At 43.3% G+C, this 24,845-nt stretch overlaps 1 protein-coding gene across 1 annotated transcript in view; it reads left to right on the top strand.

Moving 5' to 3' along the window:
- Window positions 1-3,314: 3,314 nt before the first annotated feature.
- Window positions 3,315-24,845, top strand: part of gphna (gephyrin a) — a 64,451-nt gene continuing 42,920 nt past the window's right edge. The window contains exons 1-7 of the mRNA XM_084307973.1: window positions 3,315-3,420; window positions 13,711-13,789; window positions 13,993-14,050; window positions 15,167-15,259; window positions 16,259-16,353; window positions 20,434-20,500; window positions 22,393-22,716. Coding sequence (XP_084164099.1) covers window positions 3,357-3,420; window positions 13,711-13,789; window positions 13,993-14,050; window positions 15,167-15,259; window positions 16,259-16,353; window positions 20,434-20,500; window positions 22,393-22,716 — 780 coding nt within the window. The 5' untranslated portion in view covers window positions 3,315-3,356. The remainder of the gene's footprint in view (window positions 3,421-13,710; window positions 13,790-13,992; window positions 14,051-15,166; window positions 15,260-16,258; window positions 16,354-20,433; window positions 20,501-22,392; window positions 22,717-24,845) is intronic.

Consider the following 24,845-nt stretch of genomic DNA (forward strand, 5'->3'; position numbering starts at 1 on the left):
GATATATATCATGACATTTATGACATACAGGTATATAGTACTGTTACATTTGTGACATACAAGATATGCAAATATACAGTACTGTTAAACAGAGATCCTAACAGAAAATATATACATACTTGATGGGAGATGATGGGAGGATACTGTACATTAGGAGGGGGGGTTTGGACATTTTACGGTGGCCAGTTTCGAATTGCAGTCTCCCGTAGGTGCTCTTTAGAGCGGTTTTGAAGGTGGGTAGGGATTCAAATCTTTTTTTTTTTTTTACGGGGGCAACACCAGGAGGTAGAGCAGTCGTCTGGCAATCCGGAGGTTCCCAGTTCGATTCCCGCTCGTCCCAGGCAGCGTGTCGATGTGTCCTTGAGCAAGACACTTAACCCCTAATTGCTCTCGATGAGCAGGTTGGCACCTTGCATGGTCGCCTCCGCCGTCAGTGTGTGAATGTGTGAGTGAATGGGTCAAATCTGAGTAACAAATTGTAAAGTGCTTTGGATAAAAGTGCTATATAAAAAAGCAGCCATTTACCATTTTACAGCTTTGGGTAGGGCATTCCACATTGATGTGGCATAATTGCGAAACGTGTTTAGTCCCTTGTTTGAGCCGAATCTGGGTTTAACATGATTTGTGGAGCTCCCTCTGGTGTCGTGGTATTCACTGACCTTCGGGAAGTATTTTGACATGTACATGGGTACAAGACGAAAGTCTTTCTCTGGTCTGCATCCCCTTAACAATTGTGTGTATTGAGCCGTACTGTATTGTACCCATTCTGCAATCTGTTAATACAATTTTCAATCAATCAATCAATCAATCAATACCTTAGTGCAGCTCTCATCTGGCCTAGAATATGTCCGGCTACTAATAGCCCACTTTTAGACCAATCAATTCATTATTTCATATCGTGCATCTCTGGACATTTATAGTTGTTTAGGTGATACCAAATATGTAATAATGTTTACATATTATACAATAGTTGGTCATTGAAGAAATGGCAATTCAAACTAGTTTAGCACTATGGACTTCAGTTGTGCATCTTAGACATTAGCAGTTGTTTGTGTCATATTATAAATATGTAATAAAAGTGGTATATATATGACATATTCTGGGATATATGAGGGCTCCAACATAACTACAATATAGCCACAACTTTGACATCAGACAGACTGATATTCAGGACCAGTATCATCAGTACCGGTCATCTCGAACACATACACACATGCACTCTCTCTCACTGACTCTCTCCATCCAGATGTGCAGTAATAGCAGCAATTGACTGTGTGAGTGTCTGTAATAGGGATGGGCATTTTAAAGAAAAATCCAGATCGATTGATCGCATGCTATACTCGATTGATCGTGTATTACTCGAAAAGGGGGAAAAAAACGTACATTTTTATAAAAAATATTTTTACTTATTTTTGTTCATTCACGTTATGTTTTTTTTTCAGTAGTCAGTCAGTCAGTAACCCAGTCAGTCAGTCAGTCAGTCAGTCAGTCAGTCAGTCAGTCAGTCAGTCAGTCAGTCAGTCAGTCAGTCAGTCAGTAAACCAGTCAGTCAGTCAGTCAGTCAGTCAGTCAGTCAGTAAACCAGTCAGTCAGTCAGTCAGTCAGTCAGTCAGTCAGTAAGTAAACCAGTCAGTCAGTCAGTCAGTAAACCAGTCAGTCAGTCAGTCAGTAAACCAGTCAGTAAGTCAGTCAGTAAACCAGTCAGTCAGTCAGTCAGTCAGTCAGTAAACCGGGCAGTAAGTCAGTCAGTCAGTCAGTCAGTCAGTAAACCAGTCAGTCAGTCAGTCAGTCAGTAAACCAGTCAGTCAGTCAGTCAGTCAGTCAGTCAGTCAGTCAGTCAGTAAACCAGTCAGTCAGTAAACCGGTCAGTAAGTCAGTCAGTCAGTAAACCAGTCAGTCAGTAAACCAGTCAGTCAGTAAACCAGTAAACCAGTCAGTCAGTCAGTCAGTAAACCAGTCAGTCAGTCAGTAAACCAGTCAGTCAGTCAGTCAGTCAGTCAGTCAGTCAGTCAGTCAGTCAGTAAACCAGTCAGTCAGTAAACCGGTCAGTAAGTCAGTCAGTCAGTAAACCAGTCAGTCAGTAAACCAGTAAACCAGTCAGTCAGTCAGTCAGTCAGTCAGTCAGTCAGTAAACCAGTCAGTCAGTCAGTCAGTCAGTCAGTCAGTCAGTCAGTCAGTCAGTCAGTCAGTCAGTCAGTCAGTCAGTCAGTCAGTAAACCAGTCAGTCAGTCAGTAAACCAGTCAGTCAGTAAACCAGTAAACCAGTCAGTCAGTCAGTCAGTCAGTCAGTCAGTCAGTCAGTCAGTCAGTCAGTCAGTCAGTCAGTCAGTCAGTAAACCAGTCAGTCAGTCAGTCAGTCAGTCAGTCAGTCAGTAAACCAGTCAGTCAGTCAGTCAGTAAACCAGTCAGTCAGTCAGTAAACCAGTCAGTCAGTCAGTCAGTAAACCAGTCAGTCAGTCAGTCAGTCAGTCAGTCAGTCAGTCAGTCAGTCAGTCAGTCAGTAAACCAGTCAGTCAGTCGGTAAACCAGTCAGTAAGTCAGTCAGTAAACCAGTCAGTCAGTCAGTCAGTCAGTCAGTCAGTAAACCAGTCAGTCAGTCAGTCAGTCAGTCAGTCAGTCAGTCAGTAAACCAGTCAGTCAGTCAGTCAGTCAGTAAGTCAGTCAGTAAACCAGTCAGTCAGTAAACCAGTCAGTCAGTAAACCGGTCAGTCTGTCAGTAAGTCAGTCAGTAAACCAGTCAGTCAGTAAACCGGTCAGTAAGTCAGTCAGTCAGTAAACCAGTCAGTAAGTCAGTCAGTCAGTAAGTCAGTCAGTCAGTCAGTCAGTAAACCAGTCAGTCAGTCAGTCAGTCAGTAAACCAGTCAGTCAGTAAACCAGTCAGTCAGTAAACCAGTCAGTCAGTCAGTCAGTCAGTAAACCAGTCAGTCAGTAAACCAGTCAGTCAGTAAACCAGTCAGTCAGTCAGTCAGTCAGTAAACCAGTCAGTCAGTAAACCAGTCAGTAAACCAGTCAGTCAGTCAGTCAGTAAACCAGTCAGTCAGTAAACCAGTCAGTCAGTCAGTAAACCAGTCAGTCAGTCAGTCAGTCAGTAAACCAGTCAGTCAGTAAACCAGTCAGTCAGTCAGTCAGTCAGTAAACCAGTCAGCCAGTAAACTAGTCAGTCAGTCAGTCAGTCAGTCAGTCAGTCAGTAAACCAGTAAACCAGTAAACTAGTCAGTCAGTCAGTCAGTCAGTCAGTCAGTCAGTCAGTCAGTCAGTCAGTCAGTAAACCAGTCAGTCAGTAAACCAGTCAGTCAGTCAGCCAGTCAGCCAGTAACCCGGTGGGTCGGTGGGTCTGTCAGCAGAGGAGGAGGAACATGGCGGCGGACGGGATGTTGCTCACTAACCACGACCACCAGATCCGAGTCGGCATCCTGACCGGTGAGACAAGAGCAGCGTTTAATAAACAACAACACCGTGTTCATATAGAATATAATAGTGTAACGCCAGGTCGCCGTGACGTGCGTGTGGTACAGGTATCACAATATATCATCATAACCTACAGCGAGCTAGCGTCGGTTAGCCTGCCGCGGCCAGCCGTCACTTGGTGGTGAACTGCAGTTTATGTTAATGTTCAGCTGTTTCATGTAGTGACTGTAAAGGCTGCTCTGTGTGTCTGTGTGGAGCCAGTGTTTCAGTGTCTCTGTGGTGCCAGGCTGTGTGTTTTACTGTGTGTTTTACTGTGTGGCACGGACATGTTTAGGAACCCCGTCCAGCTGTGCTGCTAGCTGCTAGCTAGGCTTGGCCAACGTTAGTTAGCTCCCCACAGCTGCATTCTTCATTCAGTCGTTATTATTATTAATAACACGGTGTTATGTTCCGTTATTACCGTCAGATGCCACTGGGCTGTGGTTGTAGTGGTTATGGTTGTAATGGTTGTAGTGGTTAACCCCACCCCACCTACCCAACCTCCTCCCAAATGTACAGTTTCTATGTCAAATGTACTCTTTTTCTGGACACTTTTAGTATCACAAACAGTACTGTATTTGCAAATCTGGTATGTCATAAATTTATAGATGTAGCAGTACTGTCTATCTGTATGTCGTGTGTGTCATATGATGAATTGAAAATGGGGGACCCTGATGTAAACAAGACGAAAGTCTTTCTCTGGTCTGCATCCCCTTAAAATGGTGTGTATTGAGCTGTACTGTACTGTACCCATTCTGCAATCTGTTAATAAACTTGTCAATCAATCAATCAATCAATGGTTGTAGTGGTAGTGGTTATGGTTGTAGTGGTTATGGTGGTAGTGGTTATGGTTGTAATGGTTGTAGTGGTTATGGTTGTAGTGGTTATGGTTGTAGTGGTTATGGTTGTAGTGGTTATGGTTGTAGTGGTTATGGTCTCTGTCGTCTATCTACTCTAAGCCATCCTAGGTTGTCAAAGTGGGCAGGGGTGAGGTGGGTTCTAGGAGTCAGGTCAAGCAGTAGTCTGACCAGTTTGTTTTGAGATGTTTGTAATTTGGTTTTTAGTGCCTTTGAGGTGCTTTGGTACCATGATGTGCAAGCATAGTCGTAGTACCCTTGAATGAGTGCTCCTGCCAGAGTCTTCAGGGTATTCTTGTTTACCAGAGAGGAGATCCGGTACAAGAATCGAGTTCGTTGGTTGACTTTTTTGATTGATATTTGTTGACTATTCTTCCTGGGGTCCTCACAGATACAAATATGAAACATTCAGTGTAAATCAGTCATATATCACAATCACATACATAATAGAATAGAAATAGATAGAAAATAAAACAAAAGGTCATAGGTGAATCCATTTCACCATACCCTTAAAAAAAATAAAAAATAAAGTAAACGGAACAAGTTCGGATAACATGGCTGCAGCTACACTCGTGCATGACATATATTGATTTCCTTCCGGATTATGGCTCCTTTAAGTTTCTTCTTGAAACTGTCCTTGTTTTCCGTCCGTATGATATGTAATGGGATCCTATTCCAATATGTTATGGCTCTATACATTGCAGTTTTCTTTAGAGCGTTGGTTCTAGGCAGAGGTAGGGTAAACTAAGCGACTACTTGAAGCATGTCTGGTAATTATTATGGTCAATGGTCATGTTGGGTTAGGGTTGCGTTAGGGTTATGATCAGGGTTAGGGTTATGATGATAGGGTTATGATGGTCAATCACTAGCTGTGATTTGCATGGGTAACTGTGGTTTAAGCTGTTAGCATGCTAGCTGGCCCTGCTGTCAGTCCGTCCTCAACCTATCACAGCCCTCTCAGCCAGAGGGGTGGGGGGGGGGGGTGTGTGTGTGTGTGTGTGTGTGTGTGTGTGTGTGTGTGTGTGCGTGTTTGCGCATGCATGTGATGGCCAGCAACAGCTGTAAGCAACTGGGACCATGAATAATCTGACACACGCTCACAGTCTCACGCACACACACACACGCACACACACACACACACACACACTGCTAGCACACATAGCCTACTGTGTACAGACGGTTTCAAACTGTATTTTAAATTAGAAAGCAAACTAAATAAATGGACAAGAGAAAAATAAATCTCAATTTGGTCAGTATTGTCATTTGGACAAGCAAAGCCATTACTTTAAGTTGCAGGCAAGAAAGACAAGTCTGTCCACTGTCTCTGGTTTTAAAGCTGCCCTGTTGCAGCAAAAAAAAAGTATTATTTTTATTATTATATATCGATTATTAAAATATATCGCAATAATTATCGTTATATCGCCCAGCCCTTATCTCTCTCTCTCTCTCTCTCTCTCTCTCTCTCTCTCTCTCTCTCTCTCTCTCTCTCTCTCTCTCTCTCTCTCTCTCTCTCCTCATATATAGGTAGGATATATATCAGGGCTGTACGCTAAGCTTTTTCACTAGGGGCACACTTGCCCCTAAATGAGAAATTTAGGGGCAAAAAAAATTTTTTAGGGGCACATTTTTAAATAACAATTTTACCATTATTTATATCGATTGTTTTTGATTTAAAAAAAAATAAAAAAAATAATTTTATAATTTTTTTTAATAAAATATATATATTATATAATCATACTTGTAGTTGTATTATCTGCGAGACATCGCCACCACGCAACAAGTCAAAATGCTCGCTATATGCAACCAGCTCCACTGTCTGTGTGTACTCGAGTAGCCTCCAGCTACGGCCAGGATTCTCCGGAGCTGCAGCTGGACCCTATACTGTAGCCTCCAGCTACGGCCAGGATTCTCCGGCGCTGCAGCTGGACCCTATTGACTATATTCAGCGTGCCCTCAGCTCGAATACGCATCGACTCAGTGTTATAAGACATTGATATCAGGAGCTATCTGAACTATTTAGTTTAATGTAGGCCTGTCACGATAACACATTTTGCTGGGCGATTAATTGTCCCAGAAAATATTGCGATAAGCGATATTATTGCGGTTTTGAGATTTTTTTTTGAGAAATGTATTTCCCAAAAGTTTTCAATTAACCTTTTTATTTTTTTTACTAATATAATAATAACATAATAATGCAAGGAAACCGTTTCAAAGTGCAATAAACCTTTATTTAACATTGGAAGATATTTTAAATATCCTAAATAAAAAAATGCTCAGTTTGATTGTTTATTATAAAACATTATTATGGAAACAAGCCCTCTGTCTGGCTTTTTGTATCATCCTTTTAACATGTACATTTATTATTAATGTACCTTGCGGTACCATGTACAAAATGTTAATAAAGTATGAGGAAAAAACTGTGTAAACGTAATAAATAAAAAGGCAGTGAAACAATAATCAAATAAACACCAAAATATATACTATCTCTATTGGAATGGAGACTTCAGCACAGGATAAACTAGGGATGGGCAAAAATAATCCAGATCGAATGATCACATGATGTACTCGAGTACTCGTGGAGGAAAACGCTGTACAAAATAAACATCTTTTCCGGTGTTTTAGACTTTTATTTTGAAACCCACCCACCGGTCCGGAGCGGAAGTATTGTTGTTATTATCCTAGCAGCACCTATGAGCGGACAACTTGTCTCGCCCGGTTCTGTGTTTTTGAGCCAATGATAAAACAAATGTTGAGATTGTTGGTGAACAACTAACTTTAGGTTAGTTTTAACGTTAGCTACTAACGTTAGATGCAGCTACTACAGGCAATCAACGATGAGGAGGAAGCGTCAAAGCAGTATATAATAGAATAGTAGCCCTGTGGTGCGTAGGCACGACTCGAAACTACCTGTTATAATAAATGAATTCATGTTTAACTTGTCCCCGTGTCCAGTCCTTTGACTAGCCCCACCCGTTCATTGTAAACAATGATGCATGTAATTGTATTAAGGTTATTCTGTGTTGTAGCTATGCTATACGTTGTATTTCGTTTGTTAGCTATTTAGCTAATGTTGATAGCATCAACGCTAGATCTTTAATCTTTATTTAGCAGTCCAGTTTCTCCGGGCAGTAGCGAGTAACTACTTGGGTCTAAAAATAGCTACACTACAAAGAACACTACTTGGTTAAAAGGAGCAACACTATTGAGAAATGTAGTTAAGCTATGTGGCGTTGCTAGTGCCCCACGGAGCTCCCGTGCTGTACTCTGTAGTAAGGCCAGCGGCCCCCCACACGGAGAGTGACTGACAAGGGGTACTGGTTCCGCCTCATTAAAACAAACGCGCAAATAGCAATTAATCGCGCCCGTCAAAATCATTGCATTCATTTTAATTATTGCGCCAATTAATCGCTTTATTGCTTATTGCGGCAGGCCTAGTTTAATGGGACGTTTCGTTTTGAACAGTTAGGGTTGGGTACCGTTCACATTTGAACCAGTACCTGGGGATCGATAATGGTATACGACGACAGGGCTTGAGACTAACACCGTCCCGTCGTCCCGGGGGAAATAAAATATGTATTTGGGATGAAGAAAAATCCTCCACGGGGCCGGGACACAGTCGGGACGAAGAGGATTTATTTTCCCCCACTTGGAAAATGTCAACTGCGCCGACTGTCAGTGCGCATATCACTGTCAAACGGTGCGTGTCTTCCGAGTGCTCGCTTTAGTTGACAGTGGCACGAGAGACCACTGCACGAGACCCGCGGAAATATCAGAATGTTTAATAGAATGTTTAATAAAAGTTCTCGTGGTTCCGGCCATCCTCTAGCCATCCTCTCAGTCAAGGGAGCACTCTCAAACATGCTGCACTATTTGAAGTGTATAACGTTAAACAGAGCAGAAGAAGATGGAATAACAGACACAGACTGACCAACAGGGAACTGCATCCAACCCTAGTACAAAGGCAGGTCTGCGGTGGTGGCTACTGCCACTGCTGGCTCAATGTTCTCGACGGTCACATTTTCATTCGACGGCTCACTAGGAGGTGGAACGCGTCGAAAATATGAAGCAATACTAACTTTACTTTTCTTCATAGGCATAGCTAAATCAGACAGTCAGCCAGTCTATCAGAGTGCTCAATCGATTTTCCCCACTCTCATACCTGAGTGCTCAGCTCGCGTGAGTGGCGTCATCACACGGCTTGGATAATTTAGGAGTGAAATGCGAATGCAAGGCTTGAAATCCCTACTCGCAAGCCCGCCCCCAAATATTATTTACCAATCGCAACGGCCAATTAAAGGGGCAATTTGCGACGAGCTCGTCGCACTGTACAGCCCTGTATATATAATATATTATATAGATAGGGGTGGACGGTATGGTCTAAAATTTATATCACGGTATAATTTGAAGCATAGACGGTAACGGTATATATCACGGTATCAGTGTTTCCGTTAGAATTTTTTTTTCCTGATAGGCAGGCTATATAAAGAATGACATCCTCAAGGCATGTAGATTTATAATATTTTAACTTAAAACTAGACTACTTTTGCGTATACAGTCATTATATTCCAAATAAAATAAGTCCCGAGTCGAGACTCCGTGCTGCTCCCAACGAATCCCAATAGTATGCAACTGCAGAGCCTCAGAGCAGGGGCGCTTTCAGGTCCGGTCACAGGCCCGCTAAACAGCGCCCCCCACCCAACGGCTGAATTGCCAATGGCTGAATTGGAGTATTGCACTGTGCAGGCACAGCGGCCCCGCTCTGCGGCTCTGCAGCTGCTGCAATGCATGCTTCTCGCAAAATCCAGCATCCAGCCCCGCTGCCCAGCCGTCGTTATCATAACACTACACACATATCATAATGTTCACAGCAAACTGTAGTTGATCACCAGGTATGTTTTATTAACGTAGAATAATTCATATAAGAAAAACGATAAGGAAATCTCTTACCTTTCTCCACTGGTTAAAAATGCCAGGAACTGAAATTGAAACTTGCTGTGCGCCGCGGTGATATGTGTTTATTATGAAATGACAATTGCGTGTTGACACGCCCACTGCGCGAAGACTCCTAAATAACTTTTTCCAGTTTGCACATATCTATTATCTATGAATTCTATCTATTTTTAGGGGCAAATGCGAGTGAAATAGTCGCGCTGTGGTTACATGACGTCATTGCTATTTTAGAGCTGCTCTACCGGTTACAAGGTATAGTCAAAATCCATACCGTAGAGCAAATTCATACCGTTTATACCGTATACCGTTTATACCGTCCACCCCTAGGATATAATATATTTCATATAAAAATATGTTTTACACACCAACAACCTCTACCTGGACTGGATCATATCTACCTGGACTGGATCATATCTACCAGGACTGGATCATATCTACCTGGACTGGATCATATCTACCTGGACTGGATCATATCTACCAGGACTGGATCATATCTACCAGGACTGGATCATATCTACCAGGACTGGATCATATCTACCAGGACTGGATCATATCTACCTGGACCGGATCATATCTACCTGGACCGGATCATATCTACCTGGACTGGATCATATCTACCTGGACTGGATCATATCTCTGGATCATATCTACCTGGACTGGATCATATCTAGCAGGACTGGATCATATCTACCAGGACTGGATCATATCTACCTGGACCGGATCATATCTACCTGGACCGGATCATATCTACCTGGACTGGATCATATCTACCTGGACTGGATCATATCTACCAGGACTGGATCATATCTACCAGGACTGGATCATATCTACCAGGACCGGATCATATCTACCTGGACTGGATCATATCTCTGGATCATATCTACCAGGACTGGATCATATCTACCAGGACTGGATCATATCTACCAGGACCGGATCATATCTACCAGGACTGGATCATATCTACCAGGACCGGATCATATCTACCAGGACTGGATCATATCTACTAGGGATGCCCCGATCGATCGGCCAGCGATAAATTAAAGTATAAATATGAGATCGGTGAATTCCGATGATGCTTTATTTTCGCCGATCGTGAAAACCGATCGATGACACGGAAAACATGATTCTCCCTCTCCACTCGCTCTTCTCTCACAGCCACACTCTGCTGCTGCTGCACGTATTGCCCCTCCTCCTCCTCCTCCTCCTCCTCCTCCTCCTCCTCCTCCTCCTCCTCCCCCTCCCCCTCCCCCTCCCCCTCCTCCTCCCCCTCCCAGACCCATCTCATGTCAACAAACTCTTCGGCAAGACTCGACTGCATGAGCACCGCAGAGCTCCTCTTTCAACATAACCAGCATTACATAAAATGGCCCAGTCATCTATTCACTTGTTTAATACATGAGGCGTTGTCTAATGTTATCTAGCTACTGATAGCTCCTGATATCAACGTGACAGTTTGGCATTCGTTTTCGCAAGTGCTGGGTAGCGTTGGCTAACTAGCTATCGCTCGTGAGCTAACGTTAGCAAGCTACCGAGCTAACGTTACTGTTTAAACAAAACTACACAGTCAACTATTCACTTTAGTTTAATACATGATGCATTGTCTAACTGGCTAGCTACTGATATAAACAAATGCGCATTTAAGTTTAAGAATGATAGGGATGCGCCAGCATGAGACCTCCGTTAGCATAGGTAGCTAATGTTAGCTCACGTTAGATCACTGTTAGATCACAACGAAATGATCCAGTAAACTAAATAGTTCACTTTATTTTAATACATGATGCATTGTCTAACGTCATCTAGCCGGCTAGCAGTAGCTACAGATAGCTCCTGATATCAATGTCTTATAAGTTATAACACAATTGATGTGGGAGCTATTAACTATTTTCACATTTATTTAATATATTTATTTGTTATGTGATTTTGTAGAATTAATTTGTTTACAGCCATATTATTTAAGTTATTATGAGTTGCAGCTAAATGCTTTTACTTTGAAGGGGTTTTGGGCAATTGGGAAGCACAGCTGGGTGTATTTAGGTAATTAGAGACAATAGCACAGGGGGCATCAGGGAAGGTATATGGTTTTTACCAGCGTCAGGAGATCATATAGTTTCAAACATAATTTTTCTGTATTCTTTAATTAGCAGACAATAAATGCCACAAAACTGTCAAATGCTGTCTGGACAATGGACTTCCTGATCTGTGTGATATTCGCTGCCCTGGTGCTTCAGTGGCTTTTTAGTTTTTATTAGTTGTTGTTGACAAATACCCACTACAATTGACATTATTCGTTTTTGCAGCTAAACATTGGCTAAGTAGCTATCATGCTTCATAACACTTCAGACCCTGTTGAACTATCGCTCTGACTGGGGACGCTGAGGGCAATGCTGAATGTGATTTGACCAAAGCAGAGTATACACACAGACAGTGGAGCTGTTTGCAGATAGCGAGCATTTTGACTTGTTGCGTGGTGGCGACGTCTCGCAAATAATACAACTACAAGTATAATTATATAATATATATATTTTATATAAAAATAAAGTATATATAATTTTTATAAAACCAAAAACGATCGGTATCGGCCGATATGGCTCATAGATGATCGGTGATCGGTATCTGTGGCAAAAAACGTGATCGGGGCATCCCTAATATCTACCAGGACTGGATCATATCTACCAGGACTGGATCATATCTACCAGGACTGGATCATATCTACCAGGACTGGATCATATCTACCAGGAGTCTGGATCATATCTACCAGGACTGGATCATATCTCTGTTCTGGTTTCCAATTTCCTATTAGTTCTCAGGCTGCAGCTGGTTTGAAAGCGAAAGTAAACAGGCTTCTCTGCTGGCTGTGGCTCCAGGGGAGTTGAACAGTTCTGGCTCTGCTAGTTTCTTTGCGATATGCGATATTTTCTTTTCCGTTTTTTATTTTCTTTCGATATCGGTTATTAAAATATATCGCGATAATTATCGTTATATCGCCCAGCCCTACAGTGCAGCACAAAGTTCAAGTCCAGAAGTCCAGCCCTAGCAGCTCGCCATTGAGGGGGGGAAGGGGGGGGGAGCAGGGGGACACCTGACTCGTTTACCAGGCGAGCTGCTGAGGGGAAGAAGCTGAGTCTATGGCGGGACTTTAATGTCCTGGGCAGCCGTAGCCGCCTGCCGTGGGGAGCATGTTGAAGAGGTTGTGACCCAGGTGGGCGGGGTCTGCCATGATCTCCCTTGCCCTCCTCAAGGCCCTGGTGGAGTGTAGGGACTCGAGGGAGGGAAGGGAGCAGCCGATCACCCTCTCTCTGCCGAGCGAATCACCCGCTGCAGCTTGGCCTTGTCCCTGACCGTGGCTGCAGGGAACCAGGTGATGATGGAGAGGGTGAGGATGGACTGGATGATGGCGGTGTAAAACTGGACCATCATAGTCCCCGGCAGCCTGAACTTCCTCAGCTGACGTAGGAAGAACATCCTCTTCCGGGCCTTTTTGTTGAGAGCGATGGTGTTCAGCTCCCATTTTAGGTCCCGGGAGAGTGTCATGCCGAGGAAGCGGCAGGACTCCACAGAGGCCACCGGGGTACCTCCCAGAATGATCAGGGTGGGGGGGGCTGCCTTCCGCCTGAAGTCCACTACCATCTCCACTGTTTTCCGGGCGTTGAGGTCCAGGTTGTTGCAGCTGCACCAGCTCTGCAGCCTCTCGATCTCCCTCCTGTAGGCAGACTCGTCCCCCCTGGATATGAGACCCACCAGGGTGGTGTCGTCCGCAAACTTCAGGAGTTTGCCCGAGGGGTGCAGAGAGACGCAGCTGTTGGTGTACAGGGAGAATAGTAGTGGGGACAGAATGCAGCCCTGTGGGGAGCCAGTGCTGATGGACTTGGGATCGGAGATGTTGATTCCCAACTTCACCCGCTGTGACCTGTTTGTCAGGAAGTCCGTAATCCACCTGCAGGTAGAGTCCGGCACCTGCAGCAGGGACATCTGATGCTCCAGGATGTGCGGGAGGATGGTGTTGAAGGCCGAGCTGAAGTCCACCAACAGAATCCTGGCGTAGGTCCCTGCAGTGTCCAGGTGTTCCAGGACGTAATGCAGAGCCATGTTCACAGCATCGTCCGTGGAACGGTTGGCTCTGTACGCAAACTGCAGGGGGTCCAGGAGAGGGTCTGTGGTGGACTTCAGGTGGGCCAGGACAAGGCGCTCAAAGACCTTCATGACCACAGACGTCAGGGCGACCGGTCTGTAGTCGTTAAGGCCTGTGACCTTGGCCTTCTTGGGGACGGGGATGATGGTCGAGGCCTTAAAACATGCTGGGACCCGACACAGCTCCAGTGAGGTGTTAAATATGTTGGTAAACACTGGGGACAGCTGGTGCTTCAAGGTGGCAGGTGAAATAGAGCCAGGACTGGCTGCCTTCCTCTGTTCTCTCTGTCTGAAGTTGTTCTCTCTGTCTCCCCGTCTGTCTCTCTAGTCAGTGACAGCTGTTACAGGAACCTGGCGGAAGACAGGAGTGGAATTAATCTCAAAGACCTGGTGCACGACCCTTCACTGTGAGTACACACACACACACACACACACACACAGACACACACACACACACACACACACACACACACACACACACACACACACACACACACACACACACACACACACACACACACACACACACACACACATATGCACACAAACTATCTCTCCCTCCCTCTCTCTCTCTCTCTCTCTCTCTCTAACTCTCTCTGTCCTTCTATAGGTTGGGAGGGGTCATAGCGGCCTATAAAATCGTTCCCGATGAGGTGGATGAGATCAAGGTGATATTTATATAGAGTTGTAAATATAGATCACAGTGATATTCATATATATATTTACATATAGATCAAGGTGATATTTATAATATAGATCAATCTGATATGTATATGTAGATCAAGGATATATTTACATATAGATCAAGGAAATATTTATATATAGGTCATGGTGATATTTATATATAGGTCAAGGATATATTTACATATAGATCAAGGAAATATTTATATATAGGTCATGGTGATATTTATATATAGGTCAAGGATATATTTATGTATAGATCAAGGTGATATTTATATATAGATCAAGAATATATTTATATATAGATCAAGGATATATTTATATATAGATCAAGGATATATTTATGTATAGATCAAGGTGATATTTATATATAGATCAAGAATATATTTATATATAGATCAAGGATATATTTATGTATAGATCAAGGTGATATTTATATATAGGTCAAGAATATATTTATATATAGATCAAGGATATATTTATATATAGATTAAGGTGATATTTATGTATTTTCTGAATCAGCAGACACGGCCACCAGCTCAGTGACAGAGGGAAACTGAGAGATAGAACACAGCCAATAAGAGACCAGAATGATGCCTTAGGGAAATGTTTTATATTATTATTATTATTATTATTATTATTATTATTATTATTATTATTATTATTATTATTATTATTATTATTATTATTATTATTATTATTATTATTATTATTATTATTATTATTATTATCATTATTATGATTATTATTATGATCATTATGATCATTATGATCATTATGATCATTATGATCATTATTATTTATATAATTCTCAAGGCATCATTCTGATTATTTATTATTGGCTCTTATATATATATATTTATTATATTACATCTATTATTATTATATTATTATCGTGTGTGTGTGTGTGTGTGTGTGTGTGTGTGTGTGTGTGTGTGTGTGTGTGTGTGTGTGTGTGTGTGTGTGTGTGTGTGTGTGTGTGTGTGTGTGTGTGTGTGTGTGTGTGTGTGTGTGTGTGTGTGTGTGTGTGTGTGTGTGTGTGTGTGTGTGTGTGTGTGTGTGTGTGTGTGTGTGTGTGTGTGTGTGTGTGTGTGTGTGTGTAGGACACTCTGTTAGACTGGGCTGATGAGCAGGAGCTGAATCTCATTCTGACGACTGGAGGGACTGGCTTCTCTCCCAGAGATGTTACACCGGAGGTACACATACACACACACCACACCACATACACACACACACACACACACACACACACACACACACTGGCAGGGTGCTAATCTGCTAATATCGATACCAGTCTGATGCTCTTCAACATTAATAATCCTGGACTTTTACTTTTAAACTTTTACTTTTAAACCAACATCGTACAATATTACACTTTACTGTACACTTACTGTATATTTCTGTATATTGTTACTGTATATTTTATATTAGAATGTATATACATAACATAGGAAATGTATATCCCGGGCCGTATTTTATCCTTATCCTTATTTTTATTCTTATTCGTGACTTTGTTTTTGTCTACCTAAATGTTTACTGTTTACTGGGAGCGAACTGTAGTGCCAAATCTCCCTCGGGATGAAGAAAGTATTTCTATTCTATTCTATATTCTATTCTATCTGACCCTCAAACAGACTCGAACACAAAGCAGTTCTAATACCGCTGCTGTCGAACCTTTTCACACACAGCAACTTCCGTATCCATCCGCCTTTATGAACCACCAGCAGTGTGTTGCTACATTAGACGTGTCCTGTCGGCCCCTAGTGGCTACAGTGTGTTGCTACATTAGACCTGTCCTGTCGGCCCCTAGTGGCTACAGTGTGTTGCTACATTAGACCTGTCCTGTCGGCCCCTAGTGGCTACAGTGTGTTGCTACATTAGACCTGTCCTGTCGGCCCCTAGTGGCTACAGTGTGTTGCTACATTAGACCTGTCCTGTCGGCCCCTAGTGGCTACAGTGTGTTGCTACATTAGACCTGTCCTGTCGGCCCCTAGTGGCTACAGTGTGTTGCTACATTAGACCTGTCCTGTCGGCCCCTAGTGGCTACAGTGTGTTGCTACATTAGTCAGACTGATCAATAATATATCAATCAACTCTATACATCACTGCTTTACTACCGCAGCTAACACAGAGGTGGGTGTGTGTGTGCGTGTGTGTGTGTGTGTGTGTGTGTGCGTGTGTGTGTGTGTGTGTAGGCCACCAGAGAGGTAATAGAGAGAGAAGCTCCAGGTATGGCTCTAGCCATGTTGATGGGATCCCTCAATGTTACTCCACTAGGCATGCTGTCCAGGTAAATATACTGCTCTGTTCTGTTCTGTTCTGTTCTGCTCTGCTCTGCTCTGTTCTGCTCTGTTCTGTTCTGTTCTGCTCTGTTCTGTTCTGCTCTGTTCTGTTCTGTTCTGCTCTGTTCTGTTCTGCTCTGTTCTGCTCTGTTCTGCTCTGTTCTGCTCTGTTCTGTTCTGCTCTGTTCTGTTCTGTTCTGCTCTGTTCTGTTCTGTTCTACTCTGTTCTGTTCTGTTCTGCTTTGTTCTGTTCTGCTCTGTTCTGTTCTGTTCTACTCTGTTCTGTTCTGTTCTGCTGCTCTGTTCTGTTCTGTTCTACTCTGTTCTGTTCTGCTCTGTTCTGTTCTGTTCTGTTCTATTCTATTCTATTCTATTCTATTCTATTCTATTCTATTCTATTCTATTCTATTCTGCCCTGCCCTGCCCTGTTTTGTTCTGTTCTGTTCTGTTCTGTTCTGCTCTCTTAGGCTGATGTAGTATAATTCCAAATGTATTGTAGTAGTATTCGTACTGTATTGTAGTAGTATTAGTACTAGTACTGTATTATAGTAGTATTAGTACTAGTACTGTATTGTAGTAGTATTAGTACTAGTACTGTATTGTATTAGTATTAGTACTGTATTGTAGTAGTATTAGTACTGTATTGTAGTAGTATTAGTACTGTATTGTAGTAGTATTCGTACTGTATTGTAGTAGTATTCGTACTGTATTGTAGTAGTATTAGTACTGTATTGTAGTAGTATTAGTACTAGTACTGTATTGTAGTAGTATTAGTACTGTATTGTAGTAGTATTAGTACTAGTACTGTATTGTAGTAGTATTAGTACTGTATTGTAGTAGTATTCGTACTGTATTGTTGTAGTATTAGTACTAGTACTGTATTGTAGTAGTATTAGTACTAGTACTGTATTGTAGTAGTATTAGTACTAGTACTGTATTGTAGTAGTATTAGTACTAGTACTGTATTGTAGTAGTGTTACAAAGGATCAGATTAAACCGAATATATATATTTATTGATTGATATATATTGCATAGTATTTGTATATCGTTTGATATCCCTTGTGTATTCCTTGTACATATACACGGAATATCCCTTTAGCCTAGTACAGACCATAATATTTCATTCTCCTATTGGACAGCGGTCCACAGGCGCCAGGGCCATGCCTCCGGAGTCAGGTTCAAAGCCACCGTCAAGACATGTCTGTACATGCCCGGCCTTGCCCAGGGATACGAGACAGAAATGAGGTTGGCACTAGATTGTTCGCCGTGCATATAAATATGGCGCAGGTGAATACAGAAGTAGAGTTACCCAATAAGTTGAAGCCTCACCCACGATACTCCGTGCGGTGAAGTATGGCCTGTTTGGCCCCAAATAAGAGCATTGAGACCGCGTGCGAATTAATAACTGAATTGTCAGAGTTTGGCGCTATACCGTCGAGTGCGACATATTTCTATTAAGTCAGTAATAGTCTATTTGTGTATAGTGTATCGTGCGGCTAAAGTTCTACAGTGACCAGCATCACCAACGCTTCCTCGTATCAGCTAGAGTGCTTATCCAGGCTGGGCTGCTTTCATGGCGCTTTCACCCGAGGAGACCTAGACGAGAACCGTGTGGACATGTACACTGGATTAATCTACCCGACGACTACATAGCCCTTTGCGGCTGGATTATATTTGTTTTGGTCCTGTGATTTATGGAGCGGAGAATCGCCGACGCCTACACGTGTGGGATTTACCCTGTCAGGAGCCACGTCGAGTCTGCGCCTCAGAGAGCCTGAGGCCGGCTAGCTTTCTTCACTGTGGAGCTACAGTCTACGGAGAACAGCTGTATTCGTCTGTGGATCAAGAGACTATTGCACCGTCTCCTGTACTTGGAGTCTCCTTAGTCATCGTTGACCAGACTCTCTACTACCGACAGATCCTCTACCCCTGCTGGCTTACAACCGGGGGGACCCTTCCAGTATCTCCCGCTATATATTACTAGTGTACCATAGATATAATTCCCTAAGATTCAGGTTGTATAATTACCTCCTGCGTAACCAGAGAATGGACATTCATTATTGATTTGCCTACGCACATTCCTTTGCCTTATAAGCGCATCCAAAGTAAAATAGAGAAGTATATTATGTACCTTTTGCTGCAATAAATACTTAATTACCACTTTGTGTGGAACCGATTCATTGTGGGAAGTGTTCATCATATTTATATATCATGTACTGTATGGCCAGTAATTAAAGTACATAAAGCGGTAGTGGTTTAATGATACCATACTTATCAATACAGTCAGGGAATTGTACCCCTCAGTTACAAGTAGTATTAGTACTGTATTGTAGTAGTATTAGTACTAGTACTGTATTGTAGTAGTATTAGTTAGGGCTGAGCCCAAACGTTCGAACATTCGGACCTTCATTCGTTACGTTGGCATTCGAATTCTAAATCAACATTCGAATTAAAAATCTTTAATACAATTATTATTATTATTTTTATTATTATTATTATTATTATTATTATTATTATTATTATTATTATTATTATTATTATTATTATTATTATTATTATTATTATTATTATTATTATTATTATTTCTTTTTGTATATATATATATCTACTTTTTTATGTGTCTATTCATTCTGTTTAAACCAATGGGGTTTTTCTTCACAGTTGCAGATAAAGATTAGGCTACACTAGTATTACAACTGATGAGTTATATTCATTAAAGAAAGTTGATTTAATAAAAAAAAGAAGACTCATTCATTCAATCAGATTAATCACTTTATTCAAATTGAGGATTTAGTTTGAGGATATTTATAATAAATATAAATAAATAAATAAATACATTTATACAAATGTTGTTGCAAAAAGAAAATGTAAGCACTTGGGTAAACTGGATGACATGATCTGTGGCCCAGATATACTGTACTTTACACGAGCAAGCTGTCCTGCCTCCCATGTAGCAGCATCCTTACTGTACTGTAGTAGATATACACAAGCAAGCTGTCCTGTCTCCCATGTAGCAGCATCCTTACTGTACTGTAGTAGTATCAGTAGTAATGCCAGGGTTCGCACAAGGTCCTTGAAGTGCTTAAAGTGCTTGGTTTTTGGAAGAAATAAGTCAAGGCCTGGAATTCCTTGAAAACAGCCAATTTCTTTTTTTTTACAAAGTGCTTAAAAAGCCCTTGAAATTCAAATCAACCATTCGCATTGAACGTTTTGTTCATCCATAAAAAATGTCTGAATCAAGAAATATTTTTTTTTATTTAAAGTGTAACTAATTGTCGGAAATAGGGTTTAAGCCATACATATTGGATCAGCTTTTTCGTCTATAAAAAAAACAGCATTTAAAAGTGAATTTTATCCTTTTAAATGCCCTTTTAAAATGAAAAACAGTGCTTAGAAAAGTACTTGAAAGTCCTTGAATTTCATTTTGCAATGTCTGTGGGAACCCTGTAACGCTGTCCTCTCCTTCTGTCTCCCAGGCCAGTGTGTGGTATCACCCTGTAACACTGTCCTCTCCTTCTGTCTCCCAGGCCAGTGTGTGGTATCACCCTGTAACACTGTCCTCTCCTTCTGTCTCCCAGGCCAGTGTGTGGTATCACCCTGTAACACTGTCCTCTCCTTCTGTCTCCCAGGCCAGTGTGTGGTATCACCCTGTAACACTGTCCTCTCCTTCTGTCTCCCAGGCCAGTGTGTGGTATCACCCTGTAACACTGTCCTCTCCTTCTGTCTCCCAGGCCAGTGTGTGGTATCACCCTGTAACACTGTCCTCTCCTTCTGTCTCCCAGGCCAGTGTGTGGTATCACCCTGTAACACTGTCCTCTCCTTCTGTCTCCCAGGCCAGTGTGTGGTATCACCCTGTAACACTGTCCTCTCCTTCTGTCTCCCAGGCCAGTGTGTGGTATCACCCTGTAACACTGTCCTCTCCTTCTGTCTCCCAGGCCAGTGTGTGGTATCACCCTGTAACACTGTCCTCTCCTTCTGTCTCCCAGGCCAGTGTGTGGTATCACCCTGTAACACTGTCCTCTCCTTCTGTCTCCCAGGCCAGTGTGTGGTATCACCCTGTAACACTGTCCTCTCCTTCTGTCTCCCAGGCCAGTGTGTGGTATCCGTGGTAAAACTCTGATTATCAACCTACCCGGCAGCAAGAAGGGCTCTCAGGTAATATAACACTATTACTATTACTATTACTAGTAATAGTACGGATACGGACCAGCTCGCCTAGCTCTTGGCCAAAAACACCTCTCCTGGGCCCTCATTTATCAACGTTGCGTACGCACATATATGTGCGTAAGCGTAACCCCTGCGTACGATCATTTCTAAGCAAAGTGTGGGACTTATCAATTTGAACTTGTGCTTGACTTTGTGCGTATATTTACGCACAGCTCGGAGCATGCGTAGCTGGCGCCCGTTGGTAGAATATATTATTACAACAAGGAAATAGGAAGTGTACCTTGGTCGTGTAGTGTATCTTGTAGACCAGGCCCATTGCAAGTTGCTGTACTCTGTCGTCTACTCTAAGCCATCCTAGGTTGGCAAAGTGGGCAGGGGTGAGGTGGGTTCTAGGAGTCAGGTCAAGCAGTAGTCTGACCAGTTTTTTTTTAGATGTTTGTAATTTGGTTTTTAGTGCCTTTGAGGTGCTTTGGTACCATGAGGTGCAAGCATAGTCGTAGTACCCTTGAATGAGTGCTCCTGCCAAGAGTCTTCAGGGTATTCTTGTTTACCAGAGAGGAGATCCGGTACAAGAATCGAGTTCGTTGGTTGACTTTTTTTTATTACATTGGATGCCATTTTGTCACAGGAGAGATTAGCCTCTAGGATGGAACCCAGGTAGGTAATTTCATCTTTCCTTGTGACAATATTGTCACCCACTGTAACTGAGAAGCCGTCGGTCTTGCTGAGTTTGTTATTTGAACCGAAGAGAATGGACTCTGTTTTGCCCAGGTGTAATGATAGTTTGTTGTCGGCGAGCCATATGCAGATTTTGCCTAGTTCTGAGCTGAGGGTTTTTTCAACCTGTAACTTGTTCTTGTCAGAGACCAGCAGGGCTGAGTCGTCCGCAAACAGGAACAAGTTGCAGTCACAAGCTGACGACATGTCATTTGCATAAATTAGGAACAGTAGCGGTCCTAGTATGCTTCCTTGTGGAACACCACAGTTCACCGTGAGGGGGGGGATAGGGTACCGTTTACCTCCACCATCTGTTCTCTCCCCTCCAGGTAGGATTGTATCCAGCTCACTGATAAACTATCAAAACCAATTGCTTTTAGCTTGTCAATCAGAATGGTGTGATTGACAGTGTCGAAGCCAGATTGGAATTCGTAGATTAGATTTTTTTCCGCGAGGTACTTTTCGACCTGTTCGTATACTATTTTTTCGAGATGGATGTAAGGATAGAAACAGGGCGGTAGTTGCCTGCGTCTAATTTGCTGCCCTTTTTGTGCAGGGGTGTTACTCTCGCAATTTTGAAGTCCTTGGGGATGTGTCCCTGTTTTATGGAGAGGTTTATTATGTGTGTGATGACTGGGGTGATGGCGGCTGCTGAGTCTCTGAGGAATTTGGAGGGGATGTTGTCATGGCCAGTGGCCTTGTTCGGTTGGAGGGCGCTCAGTCTTTTGAGTACCTCATCTGTAGTTACCATTTCCAGTTTGAACTTAAGTCGTCTTTGTGGATGCCTAGGTTCTTGTAGTAAGCTACTATGTGTTCTACCCCATACTGCCCTGAGTGGGAGGGTAGTTTGTTTACCAGTGTTGTGGCTATGTTTGTGAAGAAAGTGTTTAAGTAATTGGCTACATCCAGTTTGTCTGTGATGAGCGTGTTACTTTCACCGCCACACTACCAAAGGGTTAACCCTTTCACTGCGTTAACGCAGAAGGTTAACCCTTTCACTGCGTCAACGCAGAAGGTTAACTCTCTCCCCTCTCTCTCTCGCTCTCTCTCTCTCTCTCTCTCTCTCTCTCTGTCTCTCTCTCTCCCTCTCCCCCCCCTCTCTCTCTCCCCCCCCCCCTCTCTCTCTCCCCCCCCCCCTCTCTCTCTCTCTCTCTCTCTCTCAGGAGTGCTTCCAGTTCGTCCTGCCCGCTCTGCCTCATGCCATCGACCTGCTGAGAGAAGCTCTGGTCCGAGTGAAGTTGACCCACGTGGCTCTGGAGCAGCTGACCTGTGACCCCGGCCTCGGCCCGCTCAGCAACACACACACCCTGTCACACGCACACACCCTGTCACACACACACACGGCGGAGCGCAGCACACAGTGTGAGGAGGACGAGGACGAGGAGGAGGAGGAGGAGGAGGAGAGGAGAAACGGGCCACACGTCCACAACCACCATCACCACCAGCATGGCTCCTCCCACATCACTGCCGCCGCTATCGCTGCCAAGGTAACGGTGTCCGTGGTAACAGCCGCCATTGTAGCGGTGTCCGTGGTAACAGCCGCCATTGTAGCGGTGTCCGTGGTAACAGCCGCCATTGTAGCGGTGTCCGTGGTAACAGCCGCCATTGTAGCGGTGTCCGTGGTAACAGCCGCCATTGTAGCGGTGTCCGTGGTAACAGCCGCCATTGTAGCGGTGTCCGTGGTAACAGCCGCCATTGTAGCGGTGTCCGTGGTAACAGCCGCCATTGTAGCGGTGTCCGTGGTAACAGGCGCCATTGTAGCGGTGTCCGTGGTAACAGCCGCCATTAGGGCTGCACGATTAATAGGAAAAAAAATCGCGATCTCGATTCATAGACCTATGCAATCTCATTTCATCGTCACATTATGACGATTTTTTTATTTAAAAAAATTAACTTTATTTTTAAATTTTTTTACTTTTTACTTTGATGATGATTCTGACTTGAGTTATTTTGTATGTTACAAGAGACTTAAGTTTAAGTCAAGCACTTTCATATATGTTATGTTTAAGTTTAAGTCAAGCACTTTGATGTATGTTATGTTGTCTGTTTAACTCATTCACTGCCAACGACGAGTATACTCTTTATTGGCCGCCAATCGTTACTCGCTATTTGATCGTTATTTCTTTTATTCGCTATTTCCATTCAGTATCCATCCAGGAAGACTGGTGTTACCATAGGGAATGAGTCTGAGATCGCAAAAGTCCAATACCGCCGCCTGGTGGTATGCAGCCGATGTTGCACTTCCTTTGAGACACTGTGTATGTGGCTGTGCGTTGATGAAATGCCTCCGGGTGGACTTTTCTAGTAACCTGGACCAAGGGCTTTACCCGATCACATTGAATCACTTTCCGGACCCCCGATTCATTATGCTGTGGTGGGTTATGTCGTGAGGCAAATGGACATACGATCTACCAGATGGCAATCAAATAATTGGAATATTCTTTTTGGAATCCCACCGGCCACAGGTAAGAGCAATTTAACGTACATTTCAGCTTGATTGTGCCTTGTTTTCATAGCCATCGCCCTGATCAGCGTACGTTGTTGTACTAACGAATGCCGTTATTGACAATCAATTAATCAGAAATGACCCCCCTTTCATGCATTCATGATGGAACATTATATACGACCATATGCATTTGATTTCTTTATTGTAGCGTGTATAGGGACGAAATGCCAATGGATTAAGTATAATATACGTTGCGGGCTATTACTAGCCTCCCAGGAATTAGCCTAGACCGCTCTAAAACCATACTTATATTCACCACGGTATAAAACGGGAATGTATGGATGGAAAAAAAATTTCTTTTTCACATCTTGAACGATAGATACTCGATGTCAAATGGGCCATAGTACTGCATCCATAGCTATAATATATATATAGTTTGTTTGATCCACTTTTTCTCCCATTTTCTATATTTTCTCCCATCCCAATTTCGTATCATCCAATTCAACCCTCCCCTGTCACGAACGCTGTTTCTTGCCTCCCACAAGCCGGCTGCAATGTGGACTAAGTCATACATAGCACAAGTCCCCTCCGGTACTTGAGGTAACAGCAGTCGCATCTTTTCACCTGCGCAGCTCGATCTCTCAGTGGCGAGGAGTAACGCGTGGGAGGCTCACGCTGCCCCCGACACTTCCTGATTCCACTGCGCAGGCGCACCAACCGACCTGTAGGAGTCGCTGTCCACAACGCTCGATCCCCACCCTTCAGTTTCCCACCCCCTAATACGGCCAATGTGTATTACTGCGGACGACCAGCTAAACTGAAAGCAAATGTGGAGCGCTGGGCTCGAACAGCCGAGCCCAGCGTCTCCAGATTTCGTGGCGAGCGCCTTGCCCACTACGCCACGTAGCCGCCCTATAATATATATATAGTTATAGCCCTGCAGACAAGGTGACCGGCCCCATTGGTTTAATGCGTGGCAGCACATGGCCATATCCCGTTCCCAGCGTGGCAGAGAATGAGTTAACCCTTTTTTCGCCAATGACGGATTAAGCCGTCATTCCTCGCCATGCTTAATCTGCCAATGACGGATTACGCCGTCATCGAGATCAATATTTCAAATTTCTGTCATGGTATTCATATTTCACCGACGGATCCTTGACGGGTGCTGTG

Source organism: Notolepis coatsorum, assembly GCF_963971535.1.
Source record: "Notolepis coatsorum genome assembly, chromosome: 2".
Lineage (NCBI taxonomy): Eukaryota > Metazoa > Chordata > Actinopteri > Aulopiformes > Paralepididae > Notolepis > Notolepis coatsorum.